At 26.4% G+C, this 14,314-nt stretch overlaps 1 protein-coding gene across 1 annotated transcript; it reads right to left on the bottom strand.

The window, feature by feature from the left end:
• Positions 1-9,312: 9,312 nt before the first annotated feature.
• On the bottom strand, positions 9,313-12,872 carry LOC100169472 (RNA-binding protein lark-like). Its single transcript, XM_029485448.1, has 6 exons — positions 12,753-12,872; positions 12,371-12,607; positions 11,846-11,985; positions 11,440-11,578; positions 9,599-9,652; positions 9,313-9,537 (listed from the first exon to the last, which is right to left on the bottom strand). Exons 1-6 carry the CDS (start codon positions 12,771-12,773, stop codon positions 9,313-9,315), a joined length of 816 nt encoding a protein of 271 aa, XP_029341308.1. The 5' UTR covers positions 12,774-12,872.
• Positions 12,873-14,314: the final 1,442 nt, after the last annotated feature.

Genomic DNA, 14,314 nt, shown 5'->3' with positions numbered 1-14,314 from the left:
AACAAAACACAGATAATATTCTTAGGTAACATCTAGTTTCATAATTAGTCGATTCACTCTAATTTTTAAGTTAATGCCATACAATTTGAATTTCTGATCGTAAATTTGGTATGTTATGCGTTTGTAAGACAGAGACAACACATGCGGATGTTGCGTTCTCTTAAAAAAATATATTTTGGGGATAAATATAATGGGCCCCGGGACTGTTTCCCCCTTGTCCCCCTCACCCTTAATCCGGGCTTGATGATAATATAATAATGGCGGTTAGTTTTTTAATGGCTGAAAATTAATAATAACATTCAAACATGTACCAGGAGACTACCGCCGTACGTTTGGTTTCGTGGGAAAAATACATAAAATATATTATTATATTTCAGATTAAATTTGTTGAGATTCCTAAAAAAAGATTGTTGAACTGTACGCCAATAATTAAATACAATTATAGAACATTTTGGAATATTATCCACGCCCGTATCAGTTTCGTACTGAACTTATGGACTGCAAGCGTAAACGCAAAATCAATGATGACGTTTACGAATGACGATGTCCAGGTCGGAAAAATCGTGAAATATTTGGTATCTCGAAATAGTCACGCCAACGTTTTGGTTGTTCCGTAACCATTTTTTTTCCAGCTCAGACTTCGTTAATCCATAATTATCGATATTATATAGTCAAGATTTAGTGTTTAATTCTTATTGTGAATAGATTTCAGAAGAACTATACTCTGCAACTTTACGATTTTCTTATTTCGTTGTAATTCAAAAACCAATAACCGTAGAGAGGTCCTATTTGAAATCTACACCATAATATTGTGTCTATTTTCATAAATTCCTATACTTGAAAACATTTTGTTTCGTTTCGAGATGTTTACGGGCATTTTAAATTATTGTAAATTAAGTAAATAATAAGAATTTTTTTAATATAGCAGACGGCAGATGGAAGTACATCATATTTAACAAAAAATATAACCAGATTACCTGAAGTATAAATATTGTATTTCACATTTATTTATTATGTATTATAAACAAATTTAATAAATAATATTTTGTATAAAAAAACGCTTATTACACTGCCATGTTACATGTGTATTAACTTATTATAAATTAAAAATATTAAATAGTCATAAATAATTAAGTAAAATATTAATAATTATACATATTATTATTTGCTCATAAAAAAAAAATAAATATGTACCTATTTAAAATACTTCCAACAAAATGTGTACAATTATACGGCGTCCTTTTAAAGTTGCTCAATTTTGTATCATTGCACTCTATGTTTATATTGTCGAGTATATCCTTAGAGTATAAGTAAGTTGTCCAAACGCTTATCAGTCATGGTTTTTTATCAACTTCAGAACACTAAATACCCTTTCGTTGGACGCAGCAGAAACTGGTGATGTGAATGCAAGTACCTATACATAAATAATTAGCTGTTGGTATAACAGTTTTTAGTGTATTACATATATCTATGATTTCATTCAGTGATTTACAATCATCTGTTTTTTGTCTCAATATATTAACTTCACACAAACTTCCATCAATACCTAACTTACGTACTCTTAATAAAATGTGTTGTTTCGCCAGTAGATTATTTTTTATTATGTAGAAGTTATACCGACATTTGTTGTCTCTGTCATACAAGTGTGTAACATACCAATTTGTACGCCCAGTAGAACACGTTTAGCTCCATTAGTTTAAAAATTAGAATGAATTGACCTATTATAAAGTTTAAATGTAAGATAACCCTAATATTGTCTAGGTAATGTTGTAAGCATTTTAGAATATTAAAATACTTAAAATACTCATGACTCACTTTAAAATTAAAGCATAATAAAAAGCCGATTCATAAAAAATATAATCTTACCTATAAATTGTAAAATAGGTAGGTAAATTCACTCGAATTTTTAAACTAACGGAGTTAAACGTGTTCTGCTTAGCGTAAAATTTGCTATGTTAGGCTTTTGTAAGACGGAGACAACAAATTTCCGCGATGTAACGTCCTCTTAATCTGTCGATATTTCGTACTTTTCGATTGTACAATGTATTTATTATAAGTTGTTTAGGTTTAAAACGAATTAAACAAGATTATTTACTGCATTATATTCACAGCCATAATTATAACAATTTGAAAACCAAATAAAATTTTTTTTCATAGTTATATATAATATGTACAGGGAAACATCTATATTACAAAGTCTTATAACCTAATGGGAAACCATAAAAATTTGTTTCAGTTTCATAAAATTGAAGTATTACATTAATTGGATCTCTAAAATATTTAGTTGAACGGAACATTTTATTTATTGGAAGTTTGTTGTAGGGAAGTTTCACTCTAGTTTTACTAGAATATATATATTTTCAGTGGACACTTAATTTTTAACATAATATTTATTTTAAATAGTTTCATTATGAGAACTTCCTAATCTCTACCCATATTTCTTTCAGAGGGTGATCATTGATAAGTACGAATGTACGATAGTCTATATTTTGGATTCCGACTTCTGATTAGAAAGATTTTTTTTTTGTGTTTGACAACACCGTTTGGGGCAGTAAAACTGCTTCGATTTTCTTCAACACTATCTTCAATGGAAAAGTGAATCTGGTTGGTGCAAGTTGGAGGTCAAATTTAAAAATTCTCAATAGTTTTCAAAATATTTTGATTTTCTTTTGAACTGTTTAGGAACATTTTGAGTTTCCAATTTTGTTAGTCATTTTTTCTATGAATGTCAATACAATTGTATTTGCAAGTAAAAAAGCGTGAAAATTGAATACAAGGCACTTGATATATTGTTACAACAGCAGTTGCCAGTTGATAAATATTAAAAACACATAAGCACAATTTATTTTTTATAAGTATTTAAGGTTCTTATTTTGACAAAATTTATCAAATTTAAAATTTAATAATTATTTTGTAGTTAAAAATTTATAAAATGTTCAACTTTTATATCTAAGGATTGAAAATTTAAAACAAGATTCCACGTAAATAGGACAAATAGATTCTATATAAATGAATTTATACCTGATAATATCATTAAATATATTTAGTAATATCATAGGCTGTTTGACTATCTTCGTTTTTATTTAATTTTTCTTATACAATGATATCATATCATTGAATTCAAAGTCAACACCATCCATTACAGAGACCCACTTGTAACCTGTAGGTAACCACACTTAGAAATCTGAAGTAGATTCAACACCAAGTGTTGCCAATGTTATACACATTCGCACGTCGTTTTCCAGCTTAGGTCCAATTGGTGTTAATGCAACACCAGTTTGATGTTAGTTGGGTTATTATAAATCAACAATCTATTAATGTTTTACTGATCAACACACGGGGTTAAATTAACAACAAGTTATGTTAAAATAAGATATATTGATAATGACTGTATGTTAGGAATTAGTAGTAAATATATCACCAATAAATGTTATATTAACTAATACATAAGTTATGTATTTAACACCAATGAATGTTATATTAACTTATAAATATGTTGTATATTTAAACCAATGAATGGTATAATAACTTTTGAATAGGCTGTGCATTATACACCAATTAATGTTATATTAATTTATCAATAGGTTGTCCGTTTAACCTCAAATAATTCTTGTATATACTTCAAATAAATTAGGTTAATTATTATTTAAATTTATTATTAGTGTAATAAAGCATGTAGATAAATGTGTTTAGGGTAGGTACTTAACAAATAATTTGACTCACCCAACAAATGATTCTAATAGAAGTAATGATGTTAATTCTTGACCTAGGTAATTTCTTAACTAATAATTTTGTCGATGAACCAATTGTGAACAGTGACGGATATTAGAAAATGTATGAATAAATAATCAACAACAATGAGTGTACTATTTATGTTTATTTCAAATATCAAAAAATCATGAAATAATTTATTCAGCTCCCCATTTTAAGCTTATTATAGATCTTGTTATGATTTATGAATGCCAATTAATATTATTGACAAGTCTATAAATGGTCAAAAACCAAACCCACTTTCCAGAGAGTAAAATCAACTCAGATTGTTCTCAAGAATAAAACATGTTTAAAGGCATTATCACTTGAAACACTGGTACTCCATACATTAAATACGGAAACCCTGAAAAACATAAACATAATACATTTTTTCAAAGTATAAAATAGATAGTCAGAAATATTGGGACACTTGACATTTTTCATTGTTTAAGTATATAATAGTTTCTAGTTTAAATATTTAACTCTGCAGTAATAGTTTGTATGATATTCAAACCAGTAAATTACAGTAATTATATTAACATTTATACTATAATTTCATTGCATTATAAAAAAAAAATAGTAAAAATGAATTATTGATAATTTAAACTTGTATTATAGCATACCAAATTGTATACTCATAAAAATCCATTTGACTTTTATTTTTTGTATTAGACCTATTATAAAATTTAAAAGGGGTTTATTGATGTTTTAATCAAAATAATTTTCAAAAAATAAAAAAATTTGAATAAATTGCCTCATAATTAAAATATCAATAAAAGCCTCAAAGATACCCGGGATAATTATCTTACCTTAAATGTTACAATAGGACAATTCAATTTAATTTTAAAAATAACAGAGTAAAAATGAATTATTGTGAAAATAAAATGTGTTAAGCTTACATTTGTAAGACGGAGACAACATATGCGTCTCAATAATAATTATAAGTAACAAACCAATGATAATCATGAATTACGGCAAATATCAAATATGTCAGAAGATGACATTCACAATAGGTAATGATTCATATTTAAAATGCATGGTTTTGTAGTATGGTCACTGGTCAGTGTTATTCACATTCAGCCACATGTTAATAATATTCTGCAACATAATAACCAATATCTTAAAAATGTTTGAAACCAATATAAATAATATAGGTAACAGTTAAATATATAATTTTACACACAATATTCAAATATTTTTAATACTTTAAATTAATACATGAATTTATATTCTAAGATCAGATTTAACTTTCTGTATTTTAATTATGTAATACTACATTTTTGATGATGGAATCATTATTTAAAATGGATTTAAAAGATTGGTATTACAACATTTATAACTGATTGAAAATGGCCAATTCCAAAAAAAAAAAATATTTGCCGCACGGATTTAACCACGACGACCAAGTATTCTTGGTAAATGAGTGGCCTGTTTCAATCCAATGATATTGAAATACACACAGACGAACAAATTAAATTAATTTAATGTTTGTTTACCTTAGAATGAGTATTTTACACGAATCCCAAACGCACCGGCTTTGTTCAAATAGTCCTCGGAACATCGTACGCACCGAACAGTGTACGAAAATATCACGTTTTCGGCAAACTACGAGATCGGTCGGCTGTAACGGTCAAACTAAAAAACACTTAACTAATATATAAGAGAATATAGGGACTATAAAATTAGATGGTATATATTATACTTATTTTTATTTTATTTTATTATAATTTTTTACAATGAGAATTACAATGTAATGTTGTCATAAAATTATTTGGGCTTACAATATTAATATATTTTAGTAATTTAATTAATATATTAACCTAACTGTAAAAACCTTTGACTATAAAGGCTTACATTCTAATTTTCTCAAGAACATTTGTTAAATAACTCGACAAACAGAAGTTCCAGAAATAATTGTTAATATGATTGATGTGATTATAGTGATATTGAAAAAAAAAACATAGTCAATGAATCTTAAAACAATTCTAGAAAATTATTTTGTTTACATCTAAGGTAGAAAATATGAATCAATATAAATAATCTAAGAGCCCAGATAATTTAACCTTTTATGTCTAAAGCCTATAAATAAAATAAAACCGTAATTTGTGACAAAAGAAATTATACTTTTTAATAAAGCCTAAAAAAAACCTAAATAAACAAATAATCTTATTAAGATTTCGTAAATATAATTTTGGCTCCTTAAAACTTGAGCCGATTTAAATAAAAAATTGTTGATGGTCGGCGATGTATGAGTGTACGGTTATCCGATCCGGCGTCGCGAATATACGGCGGCGGCACGATAATATATACACGGTTTTTTTAATACGGCGTGTAACGCGACGAACCACGAGATCCTGAAACTCTGACGGAAAAAGAAAAACATAATCGGGGATTAACCAAATACATTTATAAATACACACATACACATACATACACACACACACAAATAAAAACAGAATAATATTAAGGTTAATAAACATGCACACTTAAATTATTTAAATAAATATCATGTATTTAATACAAAAATCCAATACATTTTTATTTCAAATAAAAAGCAAAAAGTAGTATATTATAGTTTGTTTTATACTATTATTAATTTTTAATGAAAATAACAATTAAAGAAATATAAATAACAATCATTCAATATTCAGATATATTAAAACAAAAATTAATTTTATGTGCATATGTTTATTGACTGTATAGTTTCAGGTTCTCAAGACATTCAGGACGTATTACCCATATGTAATGTTTCTGTCTTGATAACACATTACATAATACATTTTATATTAAGAGGATGTCAGCACACTATTTGTTATCCTTCTCTGGCCCACGCGCAACAGAGATAAAACGCATTTACGCAGAATCATTTTTTTTTATGCTTGTAAGTAATCTTAGAGTAAAATAACCTATTTTAAAAACAATAGAGAATAATGTTTTGGAAAGTATGACATATCGATTTGTCTTATTATTTCCTTAAAGAATTTCTTTAAAAATGTACAAGATTTTTTAAAAGTCAAATAACATTAAAAATATAAATATAAAATGTATGTCATACCCTCAAAAATATTATCCTCCATAATTTTTGTAACAGTTGATTTTACTCTAATGCTTGTTTGCATAGTCTATTTATGTTACATACAAATTGACTATGCATACAGACATCAGATAACTCAAAAATAGTAAAAATATACAATTTAAGGGAAAGCATTTTATCTATGTTGCACTTGGGTCTATTAGAGAAAACAAATATTGTATTGCCATCATGTTAATAACATATAATTTGCTGTAATGCGTCATCAAGACAGAAACAATACATACGGGTTATAACGACTTTTTAATGGCTTGAGAATCTAAAACTCTATAGTCAACTAAAATATGTACATAAAATTAATTTTTAATTTTAATATGTCTAAATATTGAATCAATCAGAATCTCTTAAGAAGAATATGTTTTACATTATTTTTAACACTTTAAATTTACCTATTTTCAATTTTAAAATAAAGGCAAGAGTATTGTTTAGGCACCTCAAAAAGGGTTTGATATTTTAATATTGAAGCATGTTATAAGAGTTTTAAGATTGTGAATTTTGGGTATTAATACTGTTGAAAGCAAACCATTTTTAAGGAGTCGAATTTAGGTAATATACTATATCCATCATGAGTGATATGTGACTGATCATCAGTGTGCGTGATTTCGCGAACGATCAATGTAATTAAAGATAAACTACGACTAAGATTATAGGAAATCTGGTACATACAAATGCGCAGTCACATGTCACTATATTTTGCGATCAAAAAAGTTAAATGTTTAATGTAGAAAATGGATTTTTGAGTTTTTGTATTGTTTAATTAGTATAGTACTAAATTAATTTCTTTTGTATTCAAAATTTACCTTTACTAAAAAAAAAAAATCGAAAATTCATTGCCTACATAACTTACAAGATAAAATGAGGAATTCAAATATTTTTTTCAAAACTAAGATAATCGTACTTCTGGTAGTATAATTTTTTTCTTCCAGTTATTGATCTAAATAATCAAACTGTCATTATTTTTATTATTGTAAATTGGAATTTTATTCCGTTAATAAAATATTATTATTATTATTAAATGCGCAAAATAATGACAAAAAATACTAGTTATCAACAGCCTTAAATCCTAATATTGAAATAATAGCAAAAATCGAATTTTTTTATGTAAAGTTTTTATGTATAATTTTTTAAGTAAAGAAAGGGTTTATGTTTAAATATAATAAAAAAATCCTAATATTCATATATATATTTTTTAAATATCCCGTTTCTCTTGTTAAGTTATATATCTTACTTACACAAAGATAAGACAAATATTATATAAATCTATTACCTACTTCAATTGCTGAAATAAGGTTTATTATATTCTGGGAATAATTATGTAGTTTAGATGATTTTGTCACAAAATAGTGTTCACTGAACTTTTTTTATAATATTTAATTATTAAATTCTATAATATACTAACTTTTCATTTCAATAAAATAATTAAACAAGCCTAAAATTAATAATAAAAAAAAAAAATCTAAAAGAAAGTTGTTGAAATGATGTGAGTGAAGCTAATTTGATGTTAATTGTTAATACAAAATTAGTTTAAATGTGTATTAAAATGTTAAAAAAAATTACAAATTCATATCACCTAAAATATTATTTTGAGATCAAATTCAAAAATATTTGTTAATATTAGTGCAAATTGTATGTTTTGTATGCAAAGAAATAAATTATGGTATAATTTTTTAAAAAAAAATATATAAAATTAAGTTTCTTTTAAATGATAATGAAAATAATTCAAAATTCATAAAAATAATTTTAGTAAACTATACTCTATTCTATTTCAGAATAAGCTGACAATTTGAATCCAATAATTTGTTTTGGTTTACACATGACCCATGACTAGAGCTTAGTAATCAATTGATAAATAGTTACATTATAGTGCATAATAACCAATTCATTAAGCTTTGAAAAAAATATGGATCAATCAATAGAAATCAATAAATTATAAATGTAATCAAAGATAATTGAAAATACATTATGAATTATCATTGGCTCTTATTATCTTACGCTAAGGGGTACAAAAAAAATTATAAAACCATACAAATATTAAATAGTAAATGCACACATAATATTTTTAATTTGATGACAACATTTAATTGTCAAAGTCAACAATCACCCAGCCCTATTTATGATAATTATAGTAAAGCTATCTGAAAGGAAAGTGTCAAGTTGTTTATTGATTGTTTTTCATGCACAAGACAGTTTATTCTTATTTCGAATAGAGTATATGTACTTTAGAATGTAATTATATTAAAATATAATCAATTTATTTGTTCACTTGGAGAAATAAATTATAAATGATATATTCTAATAACAGTATTCATTCGAACACTAAAAAAGATATTTAGAATTGAAGTAGATTTAACTAAAAACCAACTTACCGACGATCATCATACGAATCCTTAGAGAAATCATCATATGCATGAGATGAGCTATAAAAATGAAATTAAATGGTATACAAATATGGATATTATTTTGACAATGTATTATGTATATAGTAATTTTAATACTAACGATGTACGACTGCTTGACAATGGTGATCGGCGTGTGAATACATAATCTTGGTCCAATACGGTTGTTCCAATACGTGTGGATGACGATAAGTAATCGCGACTAGATAGCATTCTTGGCATTCTTCTATCCATGCCATAACCATCAACAGCTGTTCGCATAAGACTACGATCATAGTAACGGTCATACAAGCCTTCAGTCTAAAATCGAAATTATTAATCAGCATAAATGATAAATTACTAAATATTTTTTAACACTTACTTCATACATATGACCACCTAGTTCAGAGTGAGATAACATTGAATAATCGTCCATCTATAAAAAGGAAAGTACAAATATTTTAAATTGTAATTTATGAGTATTAATAAAATTAACTTTAAGAGTTTAAAATATTACTTGTATTTTGGATAGAACGTAACCATTTATTGTTTTTATGTGATCGTTTATTGTGGTCAAACTATGAATACCCATACATTTATTGTCTCCGTTTTACACATGCACAACATACCAAATTGTCGTACACAGTTTCAATAGTGTCTTGTTAGTTTTGATAATAGAGTGAATTGACCTACAATAAAACTTTTAGGTAAGAACATAATCTGTGTTTAATCAACAATTAAAAATGCTCATATCTCGCTTGAAAATTAAAATATTGAATAAAATCCCACGCTTAAGCATAGACGTTATCTAAAAAATTGATAATAGATCAAATCACTCTAAAATAAAAACTAACAGCACACTATTGAAACTAGTGAAAGACAATTTGGTATGTCGTGCGTGTGTAAGACAGAAACAGTAAATGTATGAATAGCGTCCTTTTAATGATCTTATAATTTAGTTTTATTTTTTGATTTGCCAATTTTTGCATGGAGTTTGATAAAATGTTTTTGTAGTAATAATCTTTTTTTGTAAAAATACCAAGGAGTTGTGGGATGTAAAGTTTTGAATGCCTCTGGATTTTAGTTCTGAATTGTATTCATACGAATATAATAGTTTTTCAACCATGAATAAATTGGGAATACTTAATCATTTACAAATTATTACATTTACATTAGTTAAGTGTAAAACGAATACAACAAATGCATGTGTTGCATATCCTCTCCTCTTAAGCACTGTAAAATTGACATATCATGAATAAATGCTAAGTAAATTGAATTAAGGCTGTTGAAAGGGGGTTATTTCTCCACATATTTAGACCAATAAGCAGAAAATAAATAAATATACTTCCAGAAGTCCAATTTTAATTTTGAAAAAATATATTAATTTGTTCGCTTCTTGACTGTGTGCTGAAGGAAATTAATTTTTTTTTAAGTCACACTAAAATACCTAATAGGCATTTTTTTTAAAAAAAAGAAAATTTATTTGGTACTATACTAATTAAAAAATACAAGTAATCGAAAATCCATTTCCTATACAACACAGAAAAGAGAATAAAGAATGTAAATGTTTTAAAAATTAAAATCTGGCTTTTGGTACTGGGTGAATTTTTCTTCCGTTTCTAGGGACTTTCATGTTCCTTAAGAATGGTTTGCTTAACAGCCTTAAAGTAAACTTTTTTTGTTCAATAATTTATTTGCTTGGTGAGGAATTATTTTGAAAAGTGTACAATATAATGTCCATTATATTATTACTGTTGAGCCGGAATATTAAAATTGTTCTCTTTTTTTATTTTGATATTAGGTATATATTATAAATATATCAACATATTATTGAATGTTGGTGTATTTATTTAATTATAATATTATAAATACATCAATTATCAGACAACAAATGTAATAATGCTATGCTTAGAAAACAGAAATTTAACTAATGATGCTATGTGGTACTGTGAAATAGTTTTAATACCCCTCTGAATTAATCTTTGAATTTTATGATTCAATTTGATTTAATATTATACCAGTAAAGATTATTTTTTGAACTCAAAATTAAAACTAAACTCAAGTTAGTTATTTGAACTTTCAATTATTTTTCCAAATCAAAAAATCTAAAACCTAATTGCTTGTTTTACATACTCATAAGTTGTAAGTTGAAGAAAATGTAAATTTGAGCCAAAATTAAATTATTATTTAACAGTACCAGTTTATGTAATACTTATTACTTACTCTTGTCATATCAGTTTTTAAGCCAGTACTATAAGAACCAAGAATGCGATCACGAACAAATGAAAGTGGAGGTGGTGGTGGATAAAGCAAGGCACGTGGTGGTGGAAGCTGTGGTAAGGCATCTCTTCCATATCCATACCTAAAAAAATACAAGTTTTAAATACAAATTTCTATTTTTTTAAATTATGGATACGAGTTAAAGAACAATGTGCGAAATAAGGCTCACCCTTTACGACTGCACTCCCGAGACCAATGGCCACCCTTGCCGCACCTGAACAAAATGTCCCATTTCATTTTTAATGAAATTCATTTTATTTTTATTTTATATATCAAACAAAACATGTGACTAGCAAGTTACTTCTAAACACATTTTCTTTAACCTAAATAAATAAACAGTATATCATACCTATAACACTGCTCTGGCATGCCCATTCCAGGTCTCGGACGAACACGGCTATTTGAAATTTGTACCTTGATTGGTTTACCATCCAACATATATCCGTTTAAATCTTTTATAAGTCTGCTTACATCAGTTGAATCAATATGCTAAAGTTAAATAAATCAATAAAAAAGTGATACTAGGATATTGCCCCGCATTTTTTTTTAATTTGGTGTAAAGACGGCGGTAACTACATTATATTGTATAGAACGCCTTTGATTAATTTATGCTACAATCAGTTTTGTCAGAACTCCAAAAAAACAGTTACAAAAAATAGAAAAAAAAAGCGGGAATGTGAAAAGTATAGATAAAACCTTTTAGTTGCGTGGTAAAATTATGTAGCAACTAACAATACAAATTTTTAGAATTAATGAAACATATTTAAGTTATATGAACGAATAGGTAAAACTGCATATATGTATCTAATACATTGAAATATGAAGAATAAATTTACAACAAATATAAGTATATATTTAATAGATTAACACTTACCACAAAACCATAAGTTCTAACAATGTCACATTCAACAACAGTACCGTATCTTTCAAATAATTCTCGTACTTCATTTTCCTTTGTTGTTTCAGAAAGATTTCCTACAAAAATTTTTGTAGTTGGGGTATTGGGACCACGGCGACTAGTGGCAGTTTCTACTTTCATGGCTAAATCATTTACCATTGAACCATTCAAAGCTTTGATAGCTGCACGGCCAGTGGTATCATCGTCCATATGCTAAATTGGAAAATTCAAATTTTTGGATGAATAAAATATAAGTGTATACCTACTATGTATTTGTATGCAAATTGATTATTTGTAATTTTACTAAGTTCCAATACCATAAAATATTACAAATATGTATTCATTTTTAAATACTTACAACAAAGCCAAAATTTTTCATTACATCACATTCAACAACTTTGCCATACTTCTCAAACAGTGGTCTGATATCACTAGATGTGGTCTTTTCAGAAAGATTTCCAATGAAAATCTTAAAAGTCCCTACGCTGCTGTTGTTAAGACTTGTGTTACTTTCAGTATCAGATGGCATTTTTTCTTTTACTGTAAAACATAATATTTCATAATATTAAATACTTTGAGAAAATTTTAAATGTTAAGAAGACGTAACCACGTAACACAGACATAATATGTTGTTTCCGTCTTATAAGTGCAAAATATAGCAAATATATACTCAGCAGATTACGTTTAGCTTCATTATTCATATTTGAGTGAATCAACCTATTATCAAAATGTATGGTAAGAAAATTGTCTGTGTTTATATGTGTTTTTTACGATAATCCAGGTTATAACTTATAAGTGAGTTATGAGAATTTTGAATTTAAGTTATATTATAAACACAAAACTTGCTAAAAAATCCACATAGATACAAACACAGTTGATGCACTTTAATTTTTAAAATAACAAAGCTAAATGTGAGATGTTGAGCGTAAATTTGCTGTGTTACGCACTTGTAACACAGGGACAGAAAATGCTTGTGTTACGTTCTCCTAAACCCTTTGCTAAGGGAATGTAGAACACAATTTGTACACTGTTTTTAAAAAATGGTACGCTGAATAGTGCCTAATGCTTACAGATTTAGACTATTTTCTGAAAATAATTTTTGTATTAAAATGTATTTTTCTAATTAGTACCTAGTTGAATTTATGAATAACTTTATAATATTTTTTAGATTCTGAGTGAAACGATGAATGTATTGATTTTACAATGATGTGTGTTTTTTTTTATTTTTATTTTTATTTATTTTTATTTTTTATTTTTTTTTTGTGTCCGTCATTACCTTTTAGGACAGTAAAAATGCTTAGATTTTCTTTAACATTACCTTTTCTAATAGGAAAGTGAATCTAGTTGGTACTTTGGGGGGTAAATATTTCCCAGTAGTTTTCAAAAGCGCCGTGAAAAACAAAACAAAAATTAAGGAAAAACGTGAATTTTTACGCAAAATTGTTTTCGATAAAATTGATTTTGGTTTTTGGTGCAACTCTTAAACAAAAGGCCGTAGGTACATGAAATTTTGACTAAATATTTATATTAGCATATTCTATACACCATTAAATTTTCCAAATATTTTGACTTATTTTGAGTTCTTTACGGACATTTTTAGTTACCATCTTTTTTAGTTTTTTTTTCTATAAATATCAATAAAATTTTATTTGTTTGTTAAAAAAGCTTGAAAATTTAATATAAGGCGCCTAGTATATTGTTTCAAAGGTAGATGAAAAAAATTAATAATCTACAGTTACAATTTTTTTTTATAAGCATTTAAATTTCCCTATTAACAAAATACGTAAAAATGACGAAAATTTGCAAATTATTTCGAGTTAAGAAATCCTAAAAATTTTTCTTTTTAAATCTAAGATTTTAAAATGTCTACAAGAAAGTCAAATTAAATTTTTTATGAGCGTTTGAAATTTATTTTTTTAC

The sequence above is a fragment of the Acyrthosiphon pisum genome, chromosome X, assembly GCF_005508785.2.
Source record: "Acyrthosiphon pisum isolate AL4f chromosome X, pea_aphid_22Mar2018_4r6ur, whole genome shotgun sequence".
Lineage (NCBI taxonomy): Eukaryota > Metazoa > Arthropoda > Insecta > Hemiptera > Aphididae > Acyrthosiphon > Acyrthosiphon pisum.
Note: the sequence above shows the minus strand (reverse complement) of the source record. Positions and strands in the feature narration are given on the sequence as shown.

Bases quoted from the DNA above. Each gene is read 5' to 3' on its own strand.
- LOC100169472 (XM_029485448.1), bottom strand. From the start codon at position 12,773: ATGAAAAATTTTGGCTTTGTT. The intron at 11,579-11,845 runs GTATGATATACT...GTATTTTTTTAG, and splicing joins ATGCCAGAGCAGTGTTATAG to GTATGGATATGGAAGAGATG. The intron at 9,538-9,598 runs GTAAGTGTTAAA...TTTCGATTTTAG, and splicing joins TAGGTGGTCATATGTATGAA to ACTGAAGGCTTGTATGACCG.